Here is a 26,525-nt window from a genome sequence, read left to right on the forward strand (position 1 = left end):
ATTGGAAGATAAATGAGTGCGTTTCTTATCAAACACCAGCAATTGTGCACTTCTGGGTGAACCCTGTCTGACACATACAGCCCTTTCCTTGTCTACACCCAAATGAATATGTCAAGGTTGTATAACTTATTACAAAATTGATTTTCTTTGACCGATTCATCGATGATTCAATGTTGTCAAAAACAAAAACAAATGACGTTGCCTCGATTTTGTGCCATGTGCTCTTTTCGCCCTCTTCTGGCCACATGAGGTACTGCAGGGGACATTTCCCTCGATGCACAGCAACCTCACAACATGCTCAATTTAAAGGAACAAAAATGACTCACACTTTTCATCAAGTTTTCTATGTTTATTATCAATGAAATGTTTATTGAAAAGCCTCATGCTCCTAGTGAGGATCAAATAATAAAAGCTTACACAGCCGATCTGCGGTGAACAGACCTGCTATCGAAGTCTGGGATACAACATTTCCTTTGTATTGCGCTGATTCAGAACAAAAAAAGCTGATGGTTTATGTAAAAATGAATATCATAGCAAATACCATAGTGAGGGGAGGAGAAATGATCATGTCTTACAAATTGGTGACAAAATGAAAACAGTTATGGGTACGAAACAGGAGAAGGGTAATGAAATTAAAAATTAAAAGTACTGTATCTGCAATCTCGGTCTCACACACACACACACATAAACCCATGTACACACTAACTATACACACACATACTCACAGGCAGGCACACACAAATGCACACGCTCACTCTCACGCATAAACATGCACACACATACACACACATGCTGCAGAGGTATCCACACAAACACAAACCACAGATAAAATGTAGTGAGTGAAAATATTGAAACCTTGGTAAAATGTATCATACATCCACGTCTTGTGTCTGAAGTGCAGAAAACAAAATGACCTAAAAAAACAACAACCTAAAATGGAGATAAATGCAGATGATTGATAAAAGCATGCCCATCTTTACTGGTCTAACCCAACTTGGAACGACCACAAACCCAGAGTGTTGCCCTCGCTAGCCAAACCCCGACCCCCACCCCTTTCCTCCACCTTCACCTGCCTCACCTTACCCTTCTCAGGTCAGACACACATACATGCCGCACCCTCACCCTGCCCTCGGCGCCCCCCCCCCCCCCCCGGGCTTTCCAACACCTCCCTCTCTGCTCGATTTCAGGGTGCTCCTCTGAGTCGCTGATGAAGACGAGGCTGAGAAGAAGAAGAAGCAGGCGGCCCGGGGGGGGGGGGGGGGTATGTTAAAAAAAAAAAACTTGAGTGAGGACTGGGAGGGGGGTGGGGGGTTGTGGAGGAGTCCTGTTGTGTGTTGAGGTCGAAGGTTGTGAACCTGTTCGTTTGCGTGTCGGCAGCGGCGACCTCATCATGTGTTAGTCTCGACGTGAGCGTTTGTGGGTTAGTATGTTTTTGCGATGTCGTGTGAAGGCGTGGGCGGGGTGGGGTAGAGGGGGGGGGCGGGCGGTGTTGGCGTAGCACAGGGCCTTGTCCCTCATCCCTCGGAGAAAGGGGGCGGGCTTATAGGGCTTGCGTCTTGAGCTCGATGGGCTCCCCGCGGCCGTCCTGCTGGGCCTCGTTCTCGGGGGGGCGGCTTCCCTTCAGCGCGGCCAGGCGCTCGGACAGACCCCTCATGCGCGGGAAGAGCATGAAATCGTACAGCAGGGCCCCCATCGCGCCGCCTATCATGGGCCCGACCCAGTACACCTGCAAGCGGCAGACATCAGTCAACAACAGCGCTGGGTTCATTTGTAACCTTCTCTCGGCCCGCGGGTCTCACCCAGTGGTTGAGGAAGTTCCTGAAGAGCAAAGCCGGGGCGAAGGACCTGGCGGGGTTCATCCCAGCGCCGGTGTAGTACATCTAACACACAAGACACTCGTTACTACATTCTGTATTTTTTGGGGTGTTTTATGTCATTGTTATTGGATTTCAGTGTGTCTCCTGCGCCTCACCCCCATGAGGTGTCCGATGGTGACGGAGAAGCCGATGGACAGGGCGGCGGATCCCATGCGTCCGTTTCTCCTCTCGTCGGTCACGGCGAAGATGCACACCACCAGCTGCATGGTGAGGAAAACCTCGACGGTGGTGCCCATTCCCAGACTGATGCCCGGCTGCAGCTGCAGGTACACAGGTGGATGAAAGAATGTTTGTGAGGAATCTCACACAGCAAAAAGGGAAATGGTTACTTTACCGAACTGAACCTGAATCCATGAAAGAAAGAATAGCCACGTATCCCGCGGATGAAATCGACCTACCTGAGCAACATCGCTGAACTCGTTTTGTCAAACACCCGTGCCCTTACCGTGTTCATCGCCATGTTGCCCCTCATGTTGCCGGGCGTGACCCCGTACAGCACAGCGGCCCCGGCCACGGCGCCCAGGCACTGGGCGACTATGTAGAAGACGGCGCGGAAAAGAGACATCTGCGAGCCGACCAGGTAAGCGAAGGTGACGGCGGGGTTGATGTGGCCGCCGCTGATGTGGCCGATGGACTGGATGAGAGTGGCGGCGGCCAGGCCGAAGCACAGGGCCACGTGGAGGACGTGATGAGGCCCGGTGGTCCAGCGCAGGGCGGCGCCCATGCCGAAAAACACGAAGAACATGGTCCCGAAGAACTCGGCGAAGACCGCCCGCCAAAAATTCATGGACCGGAACTCCCACATGGTGACTGTTCACTGGAGGCTCTCCACCAGAGGAAGGAGATTCTTCAAAGAAAGAAAATCAGGGTCTAGAAAAAGGTCAGTTTTTACCTTGAAGACCAGATAAATAACAAAAAAAAAAAAAAAAATGGACCGGACCTTTGCCGAGCCCTGAACTGGGCTGGTTGAGTCAACTCAGCTGCGCTCGCTTGCCGCCTCTGTCCACCCGTCCCAAAGACATAGGTGTGAGGGAACGTGGGAGTGCGGGCGGAGGTCTCAGGTGGGACGAGTTGTCAAGCGGAGGTGGACGTAAATGTGATCTGAAAAGTGGAGACGGGGACCGACGGAGCGTCCGGGGGACCTTTTAGCCTCTCTGACGGAGGAGAGAGGGCCGGGCAGGGGCTTTATAACACCCCCCCAGGGGCCCCAGGTGACGCCATAATCCCCCTGTAGGGCCAAGGGCGGGGGGGGAGGGGAGGGGGCATTGCTGGTCATTCTAAATCAAACAAACTTAACCCATCAGTCAACCCCCCCACCCCCCCGTCCCCTTTATAACAGAACAAGGTCAAAAGAAAAGAGTGTCCGAGAAGATAAACAGATAAAGCGAGAATGAGTTGTAATCCATGAAAGACATTTGGGGGTTAGAAGGTTTTAGAGCCTGCAGGGGGGGGCTGCATGTTGTACTTGGACAGGGAGGGTGGGTGTGGGGGGGGGGCAGCTGAGGTGAAGAGCGGACGCATGTCATATGCAGACATTTCATAACTGTCATAATCGGGTGACACAAATGCCGATGGACAAGGAGAGCGAACACCAACATGCACGCACAAAGACAAGCTTGTGCACACGCAAGCACACACACACACACACACACACACACATGCACATGGACATATTCACACATGCAGATAATACAGTTGGGGCCCCGGACGGAAGTCGCCCCAAAGCTAACAGCGCTGAGCTGACCCGTGCGCTGAAAGGCCTGACCCCGTGAAACCTTTGTCTCCAAGCGACGTGTGGACGGAGACGAGACAAAAACACATTAAACTACAACGTGCAAGTCGCAGCTAGCTAAGCGTTTTCTCTCGTTCACGCCGCTGGAATTAGTGAAAACATTCGTCGCTTCTGTTTGTTGCTGTTGGTGAGAAAATCGACCCCAGCGAGCGCGGCCTGCAAGTTGGAGCCAAAATGGCGTCAGTCGCTGCAGAGTGCCGGCGGGTACGAACACTAAGAGCTGGACTTGACTTTGCCCCGAACATCAGTGTCTTCTGCTTCGACTTGTGTGTGTGTGTGCGTGCGTGTGTGTGTGTGTGTGTGTGTAGCTGGGGTAAAGTGAGAGGTGTTGGGGGCACAGCGGGGTTACTAAGCAACAGCGGGGCATCGCGCTGACCAGAGGAGAGCCATCCCTGGGGGGGGTGAATGGGGAATGCTGTGCTTGCCGTTTTATGCACAAGAACACACACACAATGCGAAATGCTGGCGGCACTGTGGCCGTTACAGCCATTGTGCACGTTGTGTGTGTGCGTGTGTTACACTGCTTTAATAATTGCTAACATGGTTTATTTTAGACTCGCGGTCAAATCCAGATAATACAGCATGTTTTCCTAAATAGTGAAGAGTTAAATAGGATAAATATACTTTTTATAATATTCATTTTAAAGATGCAGTTCATACAAAAAAAATGATTTTGTCATATTGAGTAATTAAGTATAGAAGAATATCTCAAAAAACATTTGAAACCCATTTTCTTAGTGTGGTTAAATACGGCGTAAAGTTATTGAGCCAACTGACCCTTTAAATATGGAAATGATACTAAAAACGCACACAACATTAATAATAAATGTTTGTCTCTCGCTCATCCGAACACACATTAACACACACATTAACACACACACATACACAGTGTATCTGTTTCATATAACAAAGCTTATTGTGGTTGAACGTATTATTTCTGTAGAGCCATTACAGATGTAAAAAGCTCCATCTGATTGTGAACGGGAGGCTCGAGAGGAGAGGCGGGCATGTGAGGCACGTTCGAGAGCATCATTGAACCCACAATGCAGTGCAAGAACCTCTTTAGCACTTCAAAGCATCCACAGACGTGGGATGAAACTGAAAAAAGGCCAACGTGAGGGGTTTTTCAATGAAATCCATAATACATTATAATCATGTGCAAATTAATTTGAAAGTGACGACATTAAATCTCACAATATTGCCTGAGCCCTTTCTTACACTAATGGCCGCCAAATGGGACCTCGAACGCAACATTCATCTCCTTTGTTACGAATGAAGCTTTCTGTTCACATGTGGAACAAAAAGCAACGGGGGAAATATTCTATTTTCGCCGGTTTTAGGAGCCTCTCGAGTGTCATTGGAGGAACAACTCACTGAAATGGGAGAGAAATACACGCTCATCACAGTAACCTTCCCCTCGTTAATGGGTTCGTTGATACGGAACCAACGTGTGAGTTTATTGTGGTCTCTTGAGAAGAAAATACACATTGGAGGACTGCAGGCAGACAGGAGGCTTCATGCAATTATGTTGCTGCCATATGTTTCAAAATGATCAAAATCCCAAACTGAGAATGTGTAGCTTTAAGATACGACTAACGATTAGTTGAATTCTGAAGCAGAAGAAATATCGCCGAGCTATACGCGTTGGGGGCTCTGGGTTCTGCGTTTGTTGTGTCCCATGGCGGTTAATTCATTTTGCGGGACGCTCGTGTGCTTCTCTGGGTCGCCTCTTGCTCAGTTGTTCTCCTGTTTGTTGGCCTGCTTGGCCCTGGCGTTCTGCGTCACCGTGGACAGAGACGATCCCGTCATGCTGGCCGTCTCCACAATCTCGATGTCCTTGCAGGTGAGACACGCCACCAGCTTCTGGCGAGAGGCGCTGCGAGCGAACAGGAACTCGTGGGACACCCCACCGAGGATGGCGCCCATCACCGGTCCGATCCAGTACACCTGCAGGGTCGAAGAAGAGGGAGAGGTCCATGAGACAAGAGGACTTATTTTAAATGATCTGGATGAGTCAAGACGAGTAAGTGTCTTACAGGGTCACCTGAATATTATACAGTGTTGAGTAATGAAAAAGGTCATAATTTAGTAGCGTGTAGAATGTTCTGAAAATGCCACAAAGAATGGCACAGTTTAGGATGCAAAAAAAAGACATTGCATAACATGAATAAGTCATAATAACAATGTAAAGAAATAATTTATAGTAAGCCATGCAAATTTAATTAGGGAAACATAAAATGCTATGAAGTACTGCATAGTATACTTTGCCATAAAAGAGACGATCTATGTCTTTAAGAGACACTACTAAACTATACAATAAAGATGTTGCAAAAAAAACATTGTATAGTACGTAATAAAATAATGCTCAGAACGTTATAGTATAGTATGACGTAGAAATGTCATACAAACGTTATTAAACAAAGGCAAAGTGTAGTATGCTATAAAAATGCTCTTTGTAAGTATAGAACAGTACACAATAATAAAGGCTCACACACTAAGCCTTTGTTATGGTGTGTAGACGATACCATTTAAAGTGCTAGTATTTCATGTTATAATAAAGTCAGGCAGTAAAATGTTCTTTGTATATTAAAGGATGAACAAAATACAAGTAAAGTCTGTCTGAAAATGAGTCTGATTTCTCACCCAGTGGTTTTCCCAGAATCCAGTGACGATGGCCGGACCCAGAGAACGTGCAGGGTTCATACTGGCACCTGAGAATCGTGCCTGATAGAATAACATCACAAATATACATGACCCTTAACTCATACAGTTCTGTTAGCTTGTGTCTTCTAGCTGTGGAGCTTCTCGTAGCTCCTCGTACCCCTATCAGCACTCCGGCAGTGTGTGCCAAGCCAATGGCCAGGTGTCCCGGTTCTGGGCTTTCCCTCCGTCGCATTTCCTCCGACGAGAACACGGTGAAGACCATCTGGAAGGTGCACAGGGCCTCGATGCCCACCGCCTGGGCCGCGTTCACCTCCAGGGGAACCTGCGCGAGGACGGAGGAAGAGTCAGAAGATGTGAAGTCTCTCTCTCTCCCTCTCTTTTTAAAAAAGGGACGGCGGCTGACCCTGCTGACGAAGTGGTCCGCGGTGGTTTTGAGCGGCAGGGCGAGGTAAAGGGCCCCGGAGGCTAAGAAGGCCCCCGAACACTGAGCGGCCAGATAGCCGACGGCCCTGAGGACCTCCAGCCGGCGCGTGGCCAGCAGAGCCAGAGTCAGAGCGGGGTTCACCTGAGCGCAGCACAAGCAAACACACATCACACCTCGGCAACGGCGCGGATGTGGAGTGGCAAATGATCATCATAAAATCTCAGCAACCGTCAGTTGGGGGAAACAGTCTGGGTTCTTATCGGCTTCAGTTCAATTCAAGATTTTACATTTAAGGAGAAGACATGAATATAAAAGGCTGTGTATTATATTAACAATCTAATATGATAATATATCTCTCCCATGGGCAACAATTACTGGTTTTATTTTGGATACTTAAAGGCCTCACATTAAGTTGATGACACTGCTCTATTTTGGTGGTATTTTTTAATAGAGTTCTGTGCAGTTCTTACAGTCCAGTTCTGCATATGATAATAACAATAATCAATAATAGACGGAAATATTCACCTGTGCACCACTTATTTCTCCAAAACAGTGTCCCAGCGCAACGATCGACACTCCGACCGCCACCGCCGGGTACAGCGGCCCCGGGGAGGCCCCCCCGGGGCCGGGCACAGAGGCCCCCAGGATGGCGCTCACTAAGACCAGGGTGCCCAGCAGCTCGGCCAGGATGGCGCGCCAGAACTGCCGACTACGTAGCTCCACGAAGAAAGGGCGACATGAACAGAAAAAGAAGGTGGCCGATATTTAGATCACCAAAGATATTTTTTAATTATTCATCAATCTACTTCTTGACACAACAAACGCTGAGAGAAGTGATGACACAATGGTATTAGAAACATTTGATGCACTTATACTATGATTACATACAAAAGACAAACAAGTCAACCCTGTGTCAGCAAACTGTACTTCAACATTGTTACACAATATTTAAATAAATAAATGCTTTCGTTGTCCTTGATCTGGTCTGTAAATAAGTTCTGCTTTTGCACAGCTGAAACCGCCACAAATACATGCTGCTTGTTAAAAGGAGCCCATTTGTCAAAAAACAAGTCATGAAGGGTTTAAACAAATATCACATAATGTAAGATTGTTACCTCCCGCCACGTCATGTTTTTATTTCGATGTTTATCCGTCCGTCCGTCTGCGCGTCTGTGTGCAGCTGTGAGGCTCTGAGGGCTTCAGGGTCTCTGCGACATCCCTCATCAACTTGTAGCATCTGAGGGATCCTTTGATGGGAGCAGCCCCCCCTCTTCCCCCCCCCCCCCCCCCCCCCACCGCCCCCACACCTCAGGCCCTGAGTCCTCCTGTGCACAAACACTTGCCAGTGAAAGCCCTCGAAACGACGCCCTTCCAAGGTCGCGCATGTGACGCCCGGCCCCGCCCACTTTCCCTCCAACACATTCTAACGAGCAATTTAAGGCGTCTTCAGGAGACCACGAGGAGCCTTTCACTCGTCCTCCGACTGGAGTGATTGTGGCCTCTTCCGAGGGCATAAAGTGATATAACCGTGGTAGAAAACGACCCCAAATTACAGGCATTACCGCAAAAGGTGCATTCATAGCGTTTCATGCGTGTCAGTTATTGTTGACATGCGACACACAAGAGGGTCAAAACCCTCAGCGAGATTTACGTAAATGTATTTAGTTAACAGATAATGTAACATATCCAACCCCAAATATCCCCCCTGAGCCCTAAAAGTCCAGTAATATTCTTTGTTATTCATCTTACAATGACATCAGCTCGGACAAAGATTTGTGTAGAATGCTAATTAGCCTTAGCATGTTAGCATTGTCACAGTTTGAGCGTGTTAGCATGCAACTTTTCAGGGAACTTGAGATTCAGATGAAACTAACAGCCTTATGCTTTAGAAACACGACGCGTGCCACACGAGCCGGCGTGCGGCGTGCGTGCGGCGTGCGTGCGGCGTGCACCCGACCCGAAGCCGCCGGCAGCTCGGCCCGTCGCCTCGTGCATCGGAGCACCTGGCACCCTTTGCTCAGCCTGATTTTCATATCAATTATAGGAGAAAGGGACGCATTAGTGAGCGAGGGGGGGGGTCAGAGTCTTTCATGATGCTGTTGCCATGGAGCCCGTTTGTGATTCAGCATCTGCGAAAGGCTTTTTATTTCCACGCTTTGATATCGACGTGAAGACGTTTTCTCAACAAGCCGAGTTCCACCGTTCAGCCAAAAGAGGAGAACATTCACCTCTGTGGTGTCGGCGATGCATCGGGTCATCGGGTCATCGGGTCACTAAATGTTTTTAATTTTTTATCATATTTACTACGTTGCGGAGAAGTCGGGTCTGACTCTCCTGGGCCCTCCCGGGCCTCCGGGGTCGGAGTCCAGAATGAACTGGCTGGTTGGTGGAGGGGTTGTGGAGGGTGCTGCCGGCGTGCCCCATTATGCCGTGGATTACGCCCTCCTCTCCAGCGCAACTGTTAAACCGTTATCCCCCCTTTTGTCGGGCTAAGCCCAACTGTGTGGCGTCGGGGCGGGGGGCACTGGAACCCGCTGGCGTGGGGAGTTTTCAACCCTCGCTGCTCAAGAGTGCTGACGCAGACACAATTTACCCCACAAATATATACCCACTCGCACGTAAAGTGCCAGCTCAGGGATTTGAAGGGAGAGATGAGGCAGAACTCACAAAGAAGACATATTAGGTATCGAAGCTACTTTTTGGGGGGGATTTGGCTGTATTATGCCTTACATGTCAGAGTACAAGTGTGTTTGAATGTGTTGTACTCGAGTCTCGGCCCCTGTGGGGCAGCTGGGCGTGATGGCAAGACGCCCCCAGCAGCATGTGCCCCGGACAGAACCCTCCACGGAGCTGCAGAGCGCCGCCAAAAAAACACTTCAGCGTTATTTAAAGGCCTTTTTATTCTTAAATGGGACATACTGCAGTGAGCTCAGCTTGTGACACACAGTGAGTCTTAATGAGGTAATGAGTGTAAAACCAGTGTGTGTGTGTGTGTGTGTGAGACCTTTTAACAGGTTTACCTTGTCGTGGTTTGCTCATGTCCCTTTCAAGTATTTACAAATATTTTTATATCAATAAGTGGCATTGTTTTTCCACTTGATGCATTTAGTCTACGGCTTATTTCTTTATTGAATAGTTTTCCCTGGATTGATCATTAAAACAATATTTCGGTGTCTATTCTTATGTCTTCGACATCATTTTATTTATTTTATTTGTGTACACCAATATAACAAATGTGCCTTATGTTCAACACATCAACTCTAAAGCTCTAATAAACATTTAAATGGCTGCTGTAAGAGGTCTAAAGGAGATATATAAATAAATTATAACATTACATGAAGAAAAGGGCAAAAACATTCAAGCGATGCATTAATAAACCAGTAGGACTCGTTTACTGAATGTGCGTCTGTCATCATTGGTGTGCACGCTGTCAGCCGCGTATCCATCTCCCTAATCCGGTTTAGTCAGGGGGGGCTGAAACCTTTCCCAGCATGCACTGGGCCCAAACAGATCACCGCTGTATTGCAGACACGCACACATGTATTAGAGGGGAAAAGTGAGACACGGAGAAACACAGAAAGGATTCAGACAAATAGTCTACTAGATGTGGTTTTTATTCAACGCACAGTACATTCTACAGATGCACACGTGTTACATCACTGTAATACAACAGAGTCTTGCAATACCTCCTCTTAAAAATGATGATTTGGTCCTAAAAATATAAAGGAACAAATTTAAAGTCACCAAAACTGTACATTATTAAAAATTCACATAACACCACGTTTGGTTTTCATATCTATTTTTTTTTTTTACCTTTTTGAAAAAACGTCAGTTCCTTTAAGTGTCGCGAGGAACATCAAAGTCTATTTTCCTATCAACCGATTTTGAGTTCAGTGTAAGAAACACGTTTAAATAAAACCCAGAGTGTGGAGTCATCATGTCGCCTTCAGAGCAAACCAACCGCGCCAACGCAACGTCACAAATTGGCCCTTGAAAAGCAACAAAACAAACAAATCAATAACAAGGAATGTAAGACAGAAAACCCGGCAGGAATGTGCCCAGAACCTCATTGTCTGAGCTCCGTCGCACATCTTGTCTTTAAAACGGGAGGATCTTCAGCCCAGCTTAGATGTTTCTACCTGCTCAGACGAGCCCCCGGCTCACAGAAGAGTTCTCGCCTGCAAACGCCGTCTCGAGGCCATTTTATCGTATAATGGAGCAAAATTTCAGTGTGAGCTATTTGTTGCCATAGAAACCATTCAGTTGTATACAGTCTGTGAAACTAGATGATAATTTACTTTTAACAAGAGGGAACAGTGAAATAAAAAAAGTCGAAGCCTGGACAGGCTGATCAACATCGAATAAATCCTCAAGTCTCAGAAGCCAGTGTCTTTCACAGAGCAGCAGAAGGTTGGTGTGTGTGTGTTTGTGTCAAGTCGTGTCGTGTGTGTAGGTGGAAACGGCAAGACGTAAGTGGAGGTTATACAACATCTACTCGTGACAGTCCAAGAACAGATTATGTCAAGTTTAACTGGCCTTTTTCAGAAATCGTCTAGACATCTCTATAAGGTAATCTGTACACATCCACTACACGCTATTGCTATTAAATAATCCCAGCTATTGTAATCTTTATATATATTTATGTATAGAATATATAATAAAAATATATTGAGCAAAAAAATTACTTCTAGGCATAAGACCACATTACATTACAATTCCATTGAGCGGGTCGGACGAGGCCCCGAGCGCAGAGGAGCGTTTGGATCCATTTAGTCGCCGAGCAGGTCCAGAGCGCAGCGGTCAGGCTGCGATAGTGTGAGCGGCCTCCAGGCGGAGCAACAACCAAGATAACCCAGTGTGGGGGGGTTGACGGGAGAAATGCCAACTGGAGATGAGGAGCCCGGGTGAGGATGAGGAGACACGAGAGGGGGAATGAAAAGTGGCGAGAGGCGCGTTCTCGCTCTCCGTGGCGAGGAATGGGTACGAGTTCAAACCGGTTTAGCCGGCAGAGTGAACAATAACAGACAAATAGCCAAAATCTATACATATATACCTATACATGAGAGAACACGCGTCGCTGGAACCACCTCCGCACAGTCTTAGCGGGAATGGAGAGGACTGCGCCCGGGACGGCGCCAACAGTATGCAGCCCCGCCCCCTCCCGGGGGGGGGGAGGACGCTCATTTGTCTTTGTTCGAGTAGAACTCCGCCCAGCGGCTCTCAAAGAAACGCCTCATGGAGTGTCCCGCCGTTCCCACCTCCGACGTGTCCTCGTTGAACAGCTCGCAGTTGTTGAAGACGAGCTGAGCGTCCGCCGCGAACTCCTCGCAGCTCCCGTACCTGCGGCGAGGAAAGAGGAGGACGACGTCAACGGGAGGAATGGGACACGGCAGACTGATATCCTCACATTTTTTTAAACGTGTGAGAAATATTTGGGTGCATATTCTATTCTTCAATATTCTCGGCTTGGTAGTGTTGAGGAACTGTCCAATGTGGCCGCTGCTCGAGCTCTGAAGAATTCACGGTGCCGTTAAATCACAGTTAGTCATCCCGCTAATAGAGGCGGGGGAGTAAAACGCTATTGAGAGTAGAGAGACGGTTTTTGGAAGGCTGAACACCAATAAATGTAGATTAAAGCACAATATTTTGTTGGATGACACTGTTTGGAAAACAGCAATATGTCTTTTTAGAGACTTGTGGTCCTTATTCATTCTACAGTTGCGCAGTCAAATTTAATCAAATTTCTGTCAACGTATCTTTTTTTTGAGATCCACTTAAAACCCTTTTTTGTTTTACTAAAAGCTAAAAAGGAAGTGCGCTTTACATATTTGCTTTCATTCATTACGGTGCAAGTATTAATGCCACGAGCAGCACAAGAGGTGTCCGTACCCTCCCTGCAGCAGCTTCTCTCTCATGGTGAGGAAGTCCATGGGGTTCTTGACGACGCGGCGGTATCCCGGTACCAGTCGGGGGTTGACGGGTTCAAGGAACGGCCAGGCCTCCGAGTGAGCCTCCATCTCCATTAGAATGATCCTAGCGGGAGTCAAACAAACGCATATCCATTCCATCACAAAAACGTTTTCACCCTGTAGAGTTAAAAAGATTTGTTTTTTTTTAATTGACAGGACGACTCACTCGCAGAACGTGAGGTCGGGCTGGTTGCGGGTCGTCATGCGGCGCCGTTTGGCGGCGCTTCCTTCTCCCGAGTGACGGGCGGACGAGGGCGGCGTCACGGCCTCCTTGAACCGCGTTGCCATGCCGCCGCCGCCGCCGCCGCTCCGCCGCGCCGACGTCTCGTCTTCGGAGCTGTCGTCTTCGTACCGCCGCTTCTTCACCCTGGTCCTGGTCTTGGACGAGCGCTGCACGTCACACTCGTCCTGAGGGACAAAGCGGCCGAGCAATCAGGGGGAGCGGACGGGGAACTCACAACTACCTTTCATTTTAAAAGATTGTATTTGTAAAACACGAGGGAATAATTCCTCATACGTGAAAACCTGCGAGGCAACGACCGGGTTTCTGGTCAGCTAATCAGTTGGAGGGGACACTCATCACAAAGTAATCAATCCAGAGGACGGGTTCTGACCTTGGCGACGCATGTAGGACAAAACCAGTCTCCCTCCGGCACCTGGGTGATCTTGGGCCTCAGGCAGTACATGTGGCAACCGCGATCACAGCCGTCACACAGCAGGAGGAGGTCGTCGTTGTCTCCCTTCCTGCAGACCTGGCAATTCTGGATAAAAAAAAAAAAAAAAAGTCCTTATAGTTAAGATGGCAACTAATGAGAATTTGGTTTTCATTTATTTTAGTTTGTGCAAAAAGCAAAAAAACAACCCCGGGAGGTTAAATTACTCACCACTTTAGTTACCGATCTCTCCCATGCAATGGCCTTCTCCAGCTGGAGTAAACACAGACAGACCTGCGGGGCGCTGCGGCAGCGGTCCAGAGCCTGTCGCCATGTTCGTAGTCGGGACGTGATCTCGCTTTCCAGACTAGGACGAAATTAAAAAAGGGGAAAATAGGTTTAAAAACAACAAACAGAACCCGTTCCTTTGCAGAGACACATGCAAGTCCATCTCACCTGAAGACATCCATGGGATGCTCTTCTCCTGGGGTGGGCGTGAGCGGGGCGAGGCGCATCACCTCGGCCGGGTTCCAGAGCGGCTCCTTCAGGTAGCGTCTCTCGATGTTCCGCTCGAGGTTGGACAGCCGCAGCACCGCCAGGTCCACGGGGTGTGTGGCGACGCGCGGCAGGCCGGACCACTCCTTCTTGGTGCGCACGGTCCAGTCGTCGCGCGGGTCGGCGTCGTGTTCGTAGTACTGGAGGTCGTCGCGTGTGGAGTCGGGTTCTGGGATCGTGTAGGGCTGCAAAAAGAGGAGACAAGGACAGTTCACGTATCGGTGGTAGTGTCCTTCACTACAGGAATTCGCTCATCAAGTGTTTGGAGAATTACCTGGAATTCAGCCATCGGTGTCTCTGTGTTGGACTCGGTGTTGGCTTCGTTCACCGCACTCTGAGGAGCCGCCTGGTACAAACACAGAGTGGATATTTGATTTTACTACAACTCAGATGTCGTCATTGTGAATGAGACACAAGTCAATTTGTTGCACATTTTTATTCAAGCAATATTCCAAGACCACAGTGAATAGGAGAAGCAACCCCTCTGCATTTTCTTTTAACTGGAGTTGTAGCTGTTAATCAGACGGTGCAGAATAGAAACACACAAAAATGAGGAAGTGGATTCTCACCTTGAGGTGGAGGTCGGCTGCAACGACGCGCTGCTCCAGGTCCTCCACCCACTGCAGGGCGCAAACGTCGGTCTCCATTGCTCTCTCCTGCACCTGCCAAGGCTGCTGCAGAGCCTCCACCAGCAGGTCCTTCTCGTCTACCTTTGACTCAAATATAGGGTCTAGACGAGGGAAAGACAGACAAAAACATGAGAAACGACGATGTCGATGCCAAATGAAAAACTCCACTAAACAGAGGCTCCATGTGGGAACAGCACTCACCGTTGACGGGCTTGTTGCAGATCTCAGCTAAACTCTCCATGTGTTTGGCCAAATGTTTGTGGAGAACCTTCTCCCGGATGCCCCTTGGATGGAGGGCCTGTAAGGTGCTATACAGTTCCTCTGGGTCCTTGATCCACCACCAGCCGCGCACCATTGCTGGGGGAAAAAAAAGCATAAGTGACCATGATTTACATATTTCTAAACTAAATTCCGTCAGCGTGGAGTCCAACATTCCTCAAATCGACTCAAACTACTTCAATCTCAAAGTGTCCGTGTAGTTTAAGCCGAAGACAACTTACATGCTGGTATCGGCTTGACCACCAGTTGGGTGAAGTACAGCTGCTCGAGCTCTTGGAACACGGAGTTTGGAGGGCGGCCGCGGCGCTTGGCCGCGGCTCCTCTCGCTCCTCTGCGAGCCGGACTGCTGCCTCGGCTGCCTCTCCTGCGCCTGCGCCCCGGCTTGGCGGGGGTCGTCGGGGCGGGCGTTGCCGGAGGAATGGTAGTCGGAGGAATGGTAGCCGGAAGAAGCTGAGGGAGCGGCGGAGCCGGGGAGCCAGCGGGAGCAGCAGCAGCAGCAGCAGGTAGCGCAGGGGGAATTTCCTGCGGGGTTGCCGGGGTCGAGAGGTCGGCAGCGGTCAGGCTCGGCAAGGGCGGGTCCGGCTGAGGGGCGGAGAGAGTCTTTATTTACACACACACGCACAGAAACACTATTAATCACCTGCATTTGCAGCTCGGATTGTGTCTGCAAACCTGCGCGAGTGGAGCGGCGATTGCGGGCGCAGCGCTGGCGGTCTGGGGGAGGAGCTTAGGGGGCGAGCTGGGGATCTGACTCGCGGTCAGAGAGTCCTCGTCGCACGGTTGTTTGGGGAGCAGGTTGAACCACTGCCCCTGCTTCTCCGCCGCCTCCTTCACGCTCTCCTCCGGGCGATTCCCCTCCGGAGCGTCTCCTGCTGCCGAGCACGCGCCGTTGGTCACCGCGTCCTGCGATTGGCTGAGCCAGCTCTGGAAAGCGACCTGCGTGAGGTTTTGCGGGCCGCAGCCGCCGCCGCCCGGCGACCCGGGCGTTGCTTCCCCCCCCGCCGACCGGGCGCTACTCCGGCGCCGGCGGCGAATCTTCGCCGTGCGCAGGTGGAGCTCCACTTCTGGTTTGATTTTTCGCGGCCGCCCTCGACCTCTTGGCGTGCTCATGAGGGATGCAGTGCCGGGGAGGTCGTTGTCCTCTGGACATGAGGTCTGTGCGGAGGGAGCAGAGGAGGGGGAGGACGATAGAGCAGGAGGGGGAGTGGTGGGCGTGGGGATCTCCTCCACTTTGGGCTCCTTTTTGAGGAAAGTGACGGGAACCTCGGCTACGAGGACTTCTCCAGAAGCTGCGTGATGGAGACACGAGGAACGTTCAGATGAAGTCAAGCAATCTCAAAAATGAAAGAAATTACGTTTCTTTCAAACGTCACTCTCTGACTCACTCAAAAGCTCCTCCGGCCCTTCGACCACGACTCCTCCGAGGTGCGGGAGAGCCAAGTATCGGCGCTGGTAGCGGTCCTGGCCCAGCAGTATGGCCCGCATGGAATGAGATGACTGTAGCAGCTTTTTCCGGAAAAACGCTTGGCGCTGGGGGGGGGAACCAAAAGTGGATTGTTAGTAGAACTCGGGGTAAATGTATGAATAGCTGCATCTGTGCAGCCTTGGCTTACCTTGGATAGCTTATCAATCTGCCTTTCCAGCTCTGGAATGCTGGCATTAGCAGGACTCTCACTCTGTAGGAGAAGAGATCAAAAGTAAATGCCGGAAAAATCTGCATCTAATGGAGAAGAAAAAAAAAAGAAAACAATCACAACGGCGGATATTTACATCACTGAGTTTGGGCTCTTCCTTGCGCACGCGGCGGCTGCCTCGCTCAGAGACCAGGCCGCCATCCTCCAGACTGAGGGTCTCCTCCTCCGCCACTCTGGCACTGCGCCTCCTCTCCTCAAAGCAAAGCTCCTCCTCCGAGCGGCCCGTGCGGCGCGCTAGTGCTGCCTTCAGCCTGCAAGGGAGAAAACAATCCGGATCAGCAGGTCCTGCGGCGCCGTGTTTTAATCACGAGAAAAGGTTGAGGATTCAGATTCATTTGACGAAGGAAAACCATCATCTTACTTGCGCAGCTTCCCCTCAATGATCCACTTGTTCTTCCTGTAAGTTGCCATGTTTTCTAATGTGTTGTCAATGTCACTGGAATTTAAAATGCATACATTAATGCGGTAAATCGACAGCAGTTCGCGGGTAACTTAAGAGGAGGAATCATTGACTTCTTGTCCCGACCTCGTCACAGCGTTGCTGCTGTTGAGCTCGTCCACCAGGAAGCCGAGGATGGCCGCCTTGGTGTCCGGAGGCAGCGCGTGAAACGTTTTGGTCCTCAGCGCGTTGCAGACGTCCGTCTCGTAGCCGTGACATTCCAAAAAGACCCGGAGCACTTCGGAGACGGTGCTGCGAGTCAGCTCGGTTTCAACCAGCTTGTCGCCGAGGATCTTTACTGACTGGTGGTTGGAAGGGGGAGAAAAAGAGGGGGGATTAAAAAAAAAACGTCTCTTTATCGGGACTTGCATCAACGGGGAAAATGTCCAAACGGTGTCACACACCTGATAGAACGATGGCAGGCCTGGATCGAGGAGAGCCGCCTCCATCAGCTTGATCAGAAGGTCCTGGACTTCCCCTTGGCCGTCGCCCAGGCCCAAGAGACCCTCCTGCAGGGTGGCGAGGCTGGGGACGTCCTTGGGTATATTGAGGCCGATGATCTTCCCGTAGCCGTGTAGAAACTCCACCACAGCCAGGCAGTGGGCGAAGGCTTTGCCGGAGAGAACCACACCCGGGATACGGGAGAGCTCTGGCAGCAGCTGACGGAGACACGAGACAAGTCACAATCCAGAACCCTCTGGAATCACGCCAACAAAAAGACACGGGTTCAATCACACAACTCACTTTGTGGTCAGTGAGGCACATGTCCTCGATGGGCTTCTTCAGCTCCTCGGCGATCAGCTGCTGCCTCTTGCGCTCCTCCAGGCGCCTCTGGGTCTGCGCCCTCCTCTCTGCCGCCCTCTTAGCGGTCAGAGCCGCCTGAGCGGCCGCCTCGGCCTCCGCCTGGGCCTTGGCCAGAGCCTTGGCTTTGCTGCGAGCGCCCAGCACCCGCTTGCCCTGAGCGATCCTCTCCTCGTCCGTCTGCTGTACCGGCGGAGGGGCCTCCACCTTGACTGACCTCCTGCGCCCGGGTTTCTTGGGCTCGGCGGGTGACACCGGCGGTGGCGGCGGCGGCGGCGGCTGCTGCGCGGCCTGGGGGGCCGTCGGGTCGGTTGGTTCGGCCTTCGGTTTTGGGTCCTTGGCCTCTTGCTCGAGCTGAACGCATGACAGAGAGAGAAAGAATAGGCGGAGGTGAGGAAAGGGTGGTGCAGAGGAAAACGCTGGTGAATCATTTGGGGTTGATCGTATCTGCACCGTGGCCTTGTTTTTCTCCACTTTCATCTTCTTAACCTTGGCGTCCTCCCGTCTCTTCATTCTGGCCTGAATAATAAACAGCAGCAACAATCAGGACGAGCTGTCAACAGGAAAACCGCTCAAAAAAGGTCCAAGCTACTTGAAGCACACACTCGATACCTTTCTCTTCAGTTTCTTTTTGATTTTCGCGAGTTTCTCCTTCTCCTCCTCCGTGAGAGCTTCTACAAATGGAAATAAAACCGTTTAAAATCCATTTCGTGTGTTGCCAATAAACACGCGTGGCTTCTGGGGGCCAAACACACTCACCCTTGGCCTCGAGCCGCTTCAAAAGCTTGGCGTCGACTTTGCTGAGGAGGTCCATCAGCGTGGGTTTGGGGGGTCTGCCGGGGCGGCGGGCCTGCCCCGCCTTCAGGGCACGGACCCGCCGCGGTTTCTCTTTATCGGGGTTTGGGGGTCGACCTCGCCGGCCAGTGATCGCCATGATCATGGAGGGAACCTCCTCGTTGGCCAGGAGGATCCACTGCTTCCCCTGGAACACAAAGTAGAGAAGGATGAGTCCCCGAAATGTCCTCTCGACGGGTTTGTGTTAAGCTGTGCAGCAGATCCCAAATCATACGGCTCCTCGGATGAGTACATATGAGTACATGAGGGAAAACCAATATACAGACCTCGGCGGTTTCTCTTTCTTCGTAGAAATCGCCAACGGGCATGCGCGGGCTGAAGCTGAAGTGTTCCCTGCCGACCACGCTGTCCGTGTGTTTCTTCAAGTACTGGAGGAGGCAGTTAAGAGGACAGGCAGAGTAATGTCAATGGTTTGACATTGTCAACAGGTCATTTTAATGATTTAAAAATGGACATTTACGGTTTCGCACAACCTTCAGGAATATGAATACCTTGACTATCTCCGGGAACTGCTTCATCCTGCGTCCGCAGGGTGTGTAGTACCAGGTTTCGCCCTTCATGCGGTCCTCTATTTTCTTCACACGAATCTCCCGCTTCCAACTAGAGTTCGTTATTACAGTACAAGGATTACAGATGGAGAAAAAAGTCACACTTAACTCATTTACAGGTTCATTCAGATTAAAAAATATGTTTTTCATCTATTTAGAATTAATAAACGTACAGTTTAATGCAGAAATGAAAAGCCTTTAGTTACAATGAAGTGGATATAAATTGATTCATTTAGCAGCTATTTGGCTAACTTGCAGAAATCACGCATGTTGGGCTCGTTTTAGTGAATGGCATTGGATTTATTAAATATTATAGAAACTATAACAACACAATAAATAAAACTCCACAAGGGAACATTACCCGTGTCCCATCGGGAACTGAACCTGCTCCTCGGTTGCAACCCTCCGCTGTCTGCTGGATTCACCTGTAAACACACACAACTCTGCACCGTGAATGACATCACCAGTGGAACCCTCCGAACAGAAGGACAAACCAAGCGCCTTCATTACCTGCAGTGGAGCTGTCGTCATCATTTTCCTCGGCGTCGTTAGCAGTCTTTTCGCCGTCTTGCTTGGGTGTCTTTGCCACATTTCCTTGCTGGTCTTGTTTCCTGACCCGTTTCTTGGCTTTCACGACTGTTGGGGTGAAAGCTAAAGCGTCGGCCAGAACCGCTTCGATCGTGGCTGTGATGGGATCCACGTCTCCTGTGGGAGGCGCGGCCGCTCCGCTGACATCAGACGTTTCGTTCACGTCCACCTTGACGGGCTTCTTCCTCTTTCTGCCCTTGACTACCGCCTCCTTATCGCCGCCCTCTTCAGTGGTATTAAGCGTCTCTGCTTTAGGGGTTCGAGCCCGAGGCTTCCGCTTGGCCTCCTCCGGAGCTTAACATAACAATTAGAAAAATCATTATTAAATCAGGTGTAATATTTTAACAGTTAACTTTTAACATATTTTACTGACGTTAAATACCTGGGCTTTTAATCAACTTTGCCTTTGGAGTGCGAGGTTTGCGCGGTTTGCGCGGCGTCTTTTGGGGTCCACCTGCAGCTGGCGCGATGGGGTCCGTCGCGGGTTGGAGTGGGTGCACAGCGAGGCTCTCCGCAGGGGTACTGGAGGCGAGGAAGTTCTCGTCTCTCATCTTAAAACTCGGGGGAGTCATCGCCTCACTACCAGTGGTGTTGATGCCAACGCGTCTGGCTGAGTCTGACGCATCGTGTCCTCCGGGACCCGACTCTGCGTCAGGTCCTGAGATGAAACCACAAGAACATTTCAAATAAAAAAAAAATGTAAAAAAAAATACAGGACGATGACACACAAAGTAGGAGGAGTTTTGAAACGTATCTATATATAACATGTGACAATATAAGCAAAGGGCAAGATAAATACATGTATGGAGGAGATAATAAAGAATTCCATTCGTTCTACATAACCACAGTAATGACCACAGCTTGCCAACCCATCTGATACTGGTTTCCATGATCATGAACTTTAGGAATGGTCCATAAATGCCACAAATGAGTGCGGGCTGGACTCACCTGAGATATCAGAAGGCTCGTCCATCTGAGGGGGGGACTCCAGCAGGGGTTCTCCTGTGACGGCAGGGCCCTCCTTGGCCTCCTCCGCCTCAGACGTTTCCCCTTCCCTGGTGGAGTCCAGCGTGTCGTCCCTGGAGTCCTGCACTGAATAGCTGCTCACTCCAGTGGTGTCAAACCCGGTAGATGCTTCCTCCTCTGCATGGGATGTGCTGTCGAACTGAGACGCGTCCTTTCTCAGCTGAAAGCTGTCATCGGTCAGAACGATGTCGTCGGTGAGAACGATGTCGCCCGGGCACGAGTCCACGTACTCTAGGTAGGAGTTCTTTCTAGACCTCCTTCCAAAGGCAGAGCTGACATCCATCCGAGAGGAGCTGTCAAATGCCGAAGGGCCATCAAATGCGTATGATATGGTAAAACTTTCTTCTTCTTCATCATCATCCGTCAGAGGTTCTAGTCCTGTGCTGTGGAGATCTGGAGACATTCTGAGCGGAGTGGGCTCCACCAGGGAGTCCTCAGCCTCACAGATACCACTTTGCAGGTGGTTCTTTTCAGGGGGGGTTGGTTTACTCTTGTCAGAGGCCGTGGTCTGCAGAGGTCTCCCGGGAAGATCTGTGAGAGGTTTCGGTGATTGAATTTCAGGTGCGTTAGTCTCAGTTGCTTCCGCCGTATGCGACGGCTTGACTTGGGGACGAGGAAGCTGTTCTTCTGGTTCCCCGTTTCGTTCCCTGGCCGACGCTTTCCTTTCCTCGCTGTGACCGCGGTGCTCGGACTTTGGCGGCGACCGCTTGGGCGCGCGAGGAGGATGCTGCGCGGGGTCAGAACTCTGGACCACTCCAGAAGACGTACCCGCCGACGAGGTCAGGGACACCAGAGCAGGAGGGGCGCACGCGGGTGCAGTCCTGGAGGCTTGAGCGGTTAGAAGAGGTAGGGCAGACAGAGGTCGGATTGTGACGCCTTCATGGGCTGCTGAGGAGGAGAAGTTCACAGCTGCTGCTGGTGACGAGGATGCTGGGAAAAGACCAGAGTCAGCAGCTGGCGCAGCGCGTCTCTGGGGCGAGGACGCTCGGTCATCTGGTCTACTGCCAGCTGAAGGGGTTTTTGAGACAGAAGATGATGATGTACAAGACACCATGGGTGGTGTTGAGGTTGGAGATCCCAGTGCTGAAATTAGAGGCGGAGCCACACCAGCGGATGAGGATCGGTCCCTCATTGATGAGGCAGGCGTTAATTTTGGGGGTCCAGACCTCTCATGCGGAGCTCCAGACGTTTCAGAAAAGCAAGATGTCATCGGAGGAGGCTTGGACCCTTGAACCATCTGCTGAAGAGATGAGATGGGGGCAGTTGTGACATTTGCTTGAGGTCTAGAAGGCAATGAAGACTTGGCTTGAGGAGTCAAAGAGTCCGATGACGGAGGAGACACTGAGGAACCTGCCGGTTTAGACACATTATCAGCTGAAGCATGAGGTGTAGAAGACTTCTGAGGGCATGCAGGCAGGGGGGAGGAAGAGGAGGACCCCACTGACAGATGCTTGGATCCAGCAGGTGATGTCTCGCACCCAACAGAAGGGGGAGGCCTGAGGCCATGCTTCATTAGTGGCGATGAGGAAAGTCTGGGAGGAGCAGCTGGAGATAGAGTGGAGGACACATGGGGGGGCGTGGAGAGTCGTGGTGGAGTAGATTCTAACGCACGGGGCGATAATGGAGGAGGCCCGGGGGCAGACGTGGGACACTCGGGGACCTGAGGAGGTGTTGAGGCCTTGGTGGATGCAGAGAGCAGAGACGACACTGACAGAGTGGGCGTATTAGCGGCCGTCTCTCTGACCGGGGAGGCCATTTCCGGTCGCTCAGAATGCTGACGGTAATCAGGTCCCGCATGAGATGAACTTTTGGGAAGCCGATGGGCAACGGATGCTCTTTCCACACCGTTGTAGCTGGTATCAACCTCCTTGACGGCTTCTTTTGTGTGCCCTGGGGAGGGGATAAACAGAATATATGGGTGTTAGCGTTTTCTATGTGATGAATTCACAGTGAGTGATTCATTTATTAAAGAGGCAGACGGTCACTGGTTTACACAATCAAACAGTGGCACCTGCTGGTTGATTCTTAGCACTGTCACAAAGCAGAGCACGATAACGCATCCTGGCTCTAGACTATAATAGACATCCATGGGCAAGAAATAACTAGCAGGACTGCACAGCATTATTTACTACTATAATAATCAAAATATTTGCTGACCATTTCTTATTTTGTCTAAAAATTAAGTGGATATTATAATTCCCCACAGCTGAAAGTGAGATTTAGACTGATGAAATGTGCAAAACGAAATGATATTTCACTATACTTATAACAGACTAAATAGATACATTAAATAACAATATTATTTAAAAGAAAAAAAAAGGTGAACAAGAAAAACAAATTGGAGAAGCTGAACAAAGAAAGAAAAAAAAAGCGGGCTAAAAATTATTACCAATAACAATTAATTATTGTCCATAGAGGGGCCATATAAATGAAATGCAAGCAGGGAGTGCTGCGTTTTTTGATCAGCGCCCAGGATGACGAGGCCAAACATGGGCAAAGAGGAATTAGACCATATCACTGTGAATATAACAGGAACTGGTGACATTGAAGGAGGAAACGGGAAGTAGAGGAGAGCGTTCACTTTATATAAGGAAATAGAAGTTCCCTGGATACCAGTAGGGTCAAAGTGTAGAACTAAACAATTCAGGGTACAAATGTAATATCATTCACTTTGTAGTGAACGTAAACGCTCACCTTGCATGACGGTGGATATCCCCGCATTGCTGGCATGGGGGCTCCGGTCCCTGCTGTGACCCTTGGGCGATCCACTGTCCTGCGCTGTTGGCGGTGACATCATTTGCGTCGAGGCCATTCCCACCGGGAGCGGGCTGCCAGTGGCCCCTCTGCATAAGCTGTGGTGCTGGGGGCTGCCGCGCGACGGAGTGAAATTCTGAGCGGCCGGGGGCATCATCTGCGCCTGGCTTTGGGGCTGAGACTGCAGCGGCGGCTGTTGCTGGGGCGACGGGAGGGACGGGTGCTGAGGCTGAGGCTGGTAGTAGGGCATCCCATTGGGCATGAGGCCATAATGCTGCGGTTGCTGGTGCTGCTGGTGGTGGTGGTGTGGGTGACGGTGGGAGTGGAGGTGCTGCTGTGACGGCTGATGCGGGGCGGGCTGTAGGGACTGCTGCTGCTGGTGGTGTTGTTGTTGTGATGGTGTTATTCCAGGATGCGCCTGACTTGGGTAAGTACCGTACATACTGTGGGAGTTGTAGCTCATCTGCTGCGGGCCGGGGTTACCCCTGTTCCAGTACTGACTCCCAGTAAGGGGCATGTTAGCTGGGCCCGACGCAGGGGCCTGGTGGGAGCTCTCGACGCCCCCGTTCAGCTGGTACTGTCCGTGAGCCTGGAAGTGGTGCTGTGACTGAGGCTGCACCACCGTGGGCTGCTTCTGGTGTATCCCGTGCCCCGGCGGGTTGCCCATAGCTGGCCCGTACTGCGGGTGACCCCCCCACAGGTAGTCATAGCCCATGCTGCCCTGGTGGTGGTTGCTCATGTGTGGGTAAGGAGCTGACGGCGGGTGGGAACCGGGCACCCCGCCGGACCCGAGTACAGTAGTGACGCCGTTCACATTCATTTCGCCGTTCATATCTGCTGGACGGAAGAAGATGAAGCAAGTTAAACTTCCACAAACTGACCGGCTCACAAGTTTAATCCGGATACAGACGCAGAAATACTCACTCTTGCCCTGCTGAGGGAAACTCATGGAGGAGCCATTAGTATAGAGAGAATCCCCGGGGGAGAGTTTCAGTCCTGAGTTTGCGGAGGAGTGGGTGTCATAGTTGAAATGGTTATTTGACTCCATCTAAAAGAAGATTTAAAAACAGAAAAATACACTTAGACTCATAAACAATGTAAATGTAAAACGTACAGAAGTGAAAGCAAATGCGGACCGAAGTGCGTCCCCTGTAAATCACAGAAAAGGACATTTAAACGCGATACGCAATACGCACGACGTGTCCATCCTCCTCTTTCCTCTGGGTGACAGCACCATTTCGTCCCGACGACAACCGTCACAAAAAAAAAAAAAAAAAATGTCGCAGCCGGCGGCAGCGGACGGCAGGCCGCAGCGAGCCGCGACGTCATTACCGGGAACCGACGGTTAGAAGCCCGTCATTACCGCCGCTAACGCGAGCCCAGTCCGCCGTGATGCGAGCACGGCCCCCCCGGGGGGAGGAGGAGGAGGGGGGGAAAGCGAACCAAACCGAATTGGTGACAATGTTGTGAGGGTCACTACCGAGCCCCCCCCCCCCCCGCAGGTTACCATCCCCTCCGGCTGCTCCAACGGCCGCACGCACGTTGATAGCTCAGGCAGCGCTGCGTGGATACGCGGCTTCATAATTCGACAAGGCCGAACCGACAGACGGAGAGAGGAAACAGCAGCCGCCGCGTTAGCAGAGTCGCGCTAGCTGCGTCTCCCCAAACGGGCATTTCCCCTTTAAACGCGCCCGCCGAGCGACCGACGGGCACCGGGGTCGGTCCGCAAGACCTCGGCTCGTCGGCGGGGTTGAACGTACCGCTCGGACGGGCATCGGATAAAAAAAAAATAAGAATCCCCGGTTCCAGCTCCAAGGTTATTCGGCTAAATCATCACAATAGAAACCCAGCGGCGGCTATGGGACGCTAGCCAGATAGCTAACCGATAGCATCGCCAACGTCCGCGATCGCGGTGCTTATTGAGCTGCGACGTTAGCTGGTAGCCGGGGAGAAGGTGCCGCAACCACGCTGCCGCGGGTCCATGACGCCCATCGGCTTACCGGGGACGAACATGTAACATATCGAACGGCTCCGTGGATAAGGACTAACGCTAACACACACTCACACACTCGCTTGATAACAGATGGGAGGCGTGCTCACCCCCCTTTTGTTCACGGGCTAACGTTAGCTAGCAGCCAGATGAAGTTACATTGTTTACGCTGCACGCACACAGACGCATTTTTTTTTCTCCTTCGTGCAGAGCATCTTCCTCCCACACCGCCACCATCTAAAGTTTCGCTGATATTTCAGTTAAAGCTATCCAACCTTTCGGTGCGTGGACTTCGGAGGCTCAGGTGGCTCTAAACCTTCGTCTAAACGGACGTGCGGGTGACGCTGGCACGGCGGTAAACAACAAACAACTGTTCCCAACCTTTGGGTTTTAAATTAGCGAACATGGCTGGTGTGGTCCTTTGCAGCCATGATCACAGAACGGAGCGGACCGAGCAGCGTAAACGTCCCAACAACAACCGAGTACACATCCGGTCACATGACGTCCCCGGACTTCACAAGAAAATCCCGAGTAACATCAACAACGGCCAGAGCCGCTCCGAGTGGGAACTGTTTTTAGTAATAACTTACCCATATTGTGTTTTCTGATATTGGTTCTTAAAAAAAAAGAAGTTAATAAACTAAAATTAATACATTAAAGTAATATATCAGCTCACACCGGAACATGAGATATGTTACATATATACTTATAAAAATATGTGGAATATATATACGTACATCTAAAATTCCAATGTTTTTAATAAGTTTACTTTGTGAGTTTTTGTGAAAATTCATTTTCTTTCGATTTGCTATTCTAGTAAAATAGGCTACAATACCCCAGTACCCGCACTTGGGGGGGTTATAAGGGCTTAATGGCCGATTTGAGTTCTACACATATTAATGGAAAAATGTAGGCTTTTATTTTAATGTGTTCCAAGGTAAAAACAGGAAACTAGTTTTGCAAATTAAAGCCGCCGTCTCGGAAATGA

The 26,525-nt window shown here is 50.7% G+C and overlaps 3 protein-coding genes across 12 annotated transcripts; all 3 read right to left on the minus strand.

Annotated features, from left to right (window-relative positions):
• Nucleotides 1–328: 328 nt before the first annotated feature.
• LOC120828887 (lens fiber major intrinsic protein) lies at nucleotides 329–3,093 on the minus strand. The gene is made up of 4 exons (XM_040192563.2): nucleotides 2,323–3,093; nucleotides 1,973–2,137; nucleotides 1,800–1,880; nucleotides 329–1,726 (listed from the first exon to the last, which is right to left on the minus strand). Exons 1-4 carry the CDS (start codon nucleotides 2,680–2,682, stop codon nucleotides 1,541–1,543), a joined length of 792 nt encoding a protein of 263 aa, XP_040048497.2. The 5' UTR covers nucleotides 2,683–3,093; the 3' UTR covers nucleotides 329–1,540.
• Nucleotides 3,094–4,279: 1,186 nt separating this feature from the next.
• LOC120828886 (aquaporin-4) lies at nucleotides 4,280–8,090 on the minus strand. The gene is made up of 6 exons (XM_040192562.2): nucleotides 7,873–8,090; nucleotides 7,283–7,474; nucleotides 6,737–6,898; nucleotides 6,491–6,655; nucleotides 6,313–6,393; nucleotides 4,280–5,616 (listed from the first exon to the last, which is right to left on the minus strand). Exons 1-6 carry the CDS (start codon nucleotides 7,885–7,887, stop codon nucleotides 5,404–5,406), a joined length of 828 nt encoding a protein of 275 aa, XP_040048496.1. The 5' UTR covers nucleotides 7,888–8,090; the 3' UTR covers nucleotides 4,280–5,403.
• A 2,263-nt stretch (nucleotides 8,091–10,353) lies between these two features.
• baz2a (bromodomain adjacent to zinc finger domain, 2A) lies at nucleotides 10,354–26,116 on the minus strand. Of its 10 annotated transcripts, none has more exons than XM_078086807.1 (30): nucleotides 25,919–26,116; nucleotides 24,472–24,595; nucleotides 23,488–24,381; nucleotides 20,716–22,683; nucleotides 20,150–20,425; nucleotides 19,690–20,061; nucleotides 19,541–19,604; nucleotides 19,123–19,231; nucleotides 18,898–18,999; nucleotides 18,536–18,758; nucleotides 18,389–18,450; nucleotides 18,230–18,295; nucleotides 17,720–18,130; nucleotides 17,380–17,634; nucleotides 17,063–17,277; nucleotides 16,898–16,972; nucleotides 16,613–16,787; nucleotides 16,456–16,518; nucleotides 16,228–16,372; nucleotides 15,515–16,131; nucleotides 15,064–15,424; nucleotides 14,765–14,920; nucleotides 14,504–14,664; nucleotides 14,209–14,280; nucleotides 13,836–14,119; nucleotides 13,611–13,746; nucleotides 13,341–13,487; nucleotides 12,893–13,134; nucleotides 12,647–12,790; nucleotides 10,354–12,097 (listed from the first exon to the last, which is right to left on the minus strand). In XM_078086807.1, exons 2-30 carry the CDS (start codon nucleotides 24,593–24,595, stop codon nucleotides 11,938–11,940), a joined length of 8,079 nt encoding a protein of 2,692 aa, XP_077942933.1. In that variant the 5' UTR covers nucleotides 25,919–26,116; the 3' UTR covers nucleotides 10,354–11,937. The 10 variants fall into 10 exon arrangements, with proteins under 10 accessions (XP_077942933.1, XP_040048485.2, XP_040048487.2 ...); XM_040192551.2 differs by having other exon boundaries at nucleotides 23,488–24,384; nucleotides 25,813–26,116; XM_040192553.2 differs by having other exon boundaries at nucleotides 25,813–26,107.
• Between the last annotated feature and the right edge of the window lie 409 nt (nucleotides 26,117–26,525).

This window comes from Gasterosteus aculeatus, chromosome 2 (genome assembly GCF_964276395.1).
Source record: "Gasterosteus aculeatus chromosome 2, fGasAcu3.hap1.1, whole genome shotgun sequence".
NCBI classification, from domain to species: domain Eukaryota; kingdom Metazoa; phylum Chordata; class Actinopteri; order Perciformes; family Gasterosteidae; genus Gasterosteus; species Gasterosteus aculeatus.

Coding starts and splice junctions, on each gene's coding strand:
- LOC120828887 (XM_040192563.2), bottom strand. CDS start 2,682: ATGTGGGAGTTCCGGTCCATGAATTTTTGGCGGGCGGTCTTCGCCGAG. Junction 2,138..2,322: donor GCAACATGGCGATGAACACG/GTAAGGGCACGG, acceptor GTGTACCTGCAG/CTGCAGCCGGGCATCAGTCT. Junction 1,881..1,972: donor CCATCGGACACCTCATGGGG/GTGAGGCGCAGG, acceptor CTTGTGTGTTAG/ATGTACTACACCGGCGCTGG.
- LOC120828886 (XM_040192562.2), bottom strand. Junction 6,656..6,736: donor CGGACCACTTCGTCAGCAGG/GTCAGCCGCCGT, acceptor GTCCTCGCGCAG/GTTCCCCTGGAGGTGAACGC. Junction 5,617..6,312: donor GATTCTGGGAAAACCACTGG/GTGAGAAATCAG, acceptor TCGACCCTGCAG/GTGTACTGGATCGGACCGGT.
- baz2a (XM_040192549.2), bottom strand. CDS start 24,719: ATGTCCTTTTCTGTGATTTACAGGGGACGCACTTCG. Junction 18,759..18,897: donor AAGAAAGAGAAACCGCCGAG/GTCTGTATATTG, acceptor TTTGTGTTCCAG/GGGAAGCAGTGGATCCTCCT. Junction 18,131..18,229: donor TGGAGAAAAACAAGGCCACG/GTGCAGATACGA, acceptor TCATGCGTTCAG/CTCGAGCAAGAGGCCAAGGA.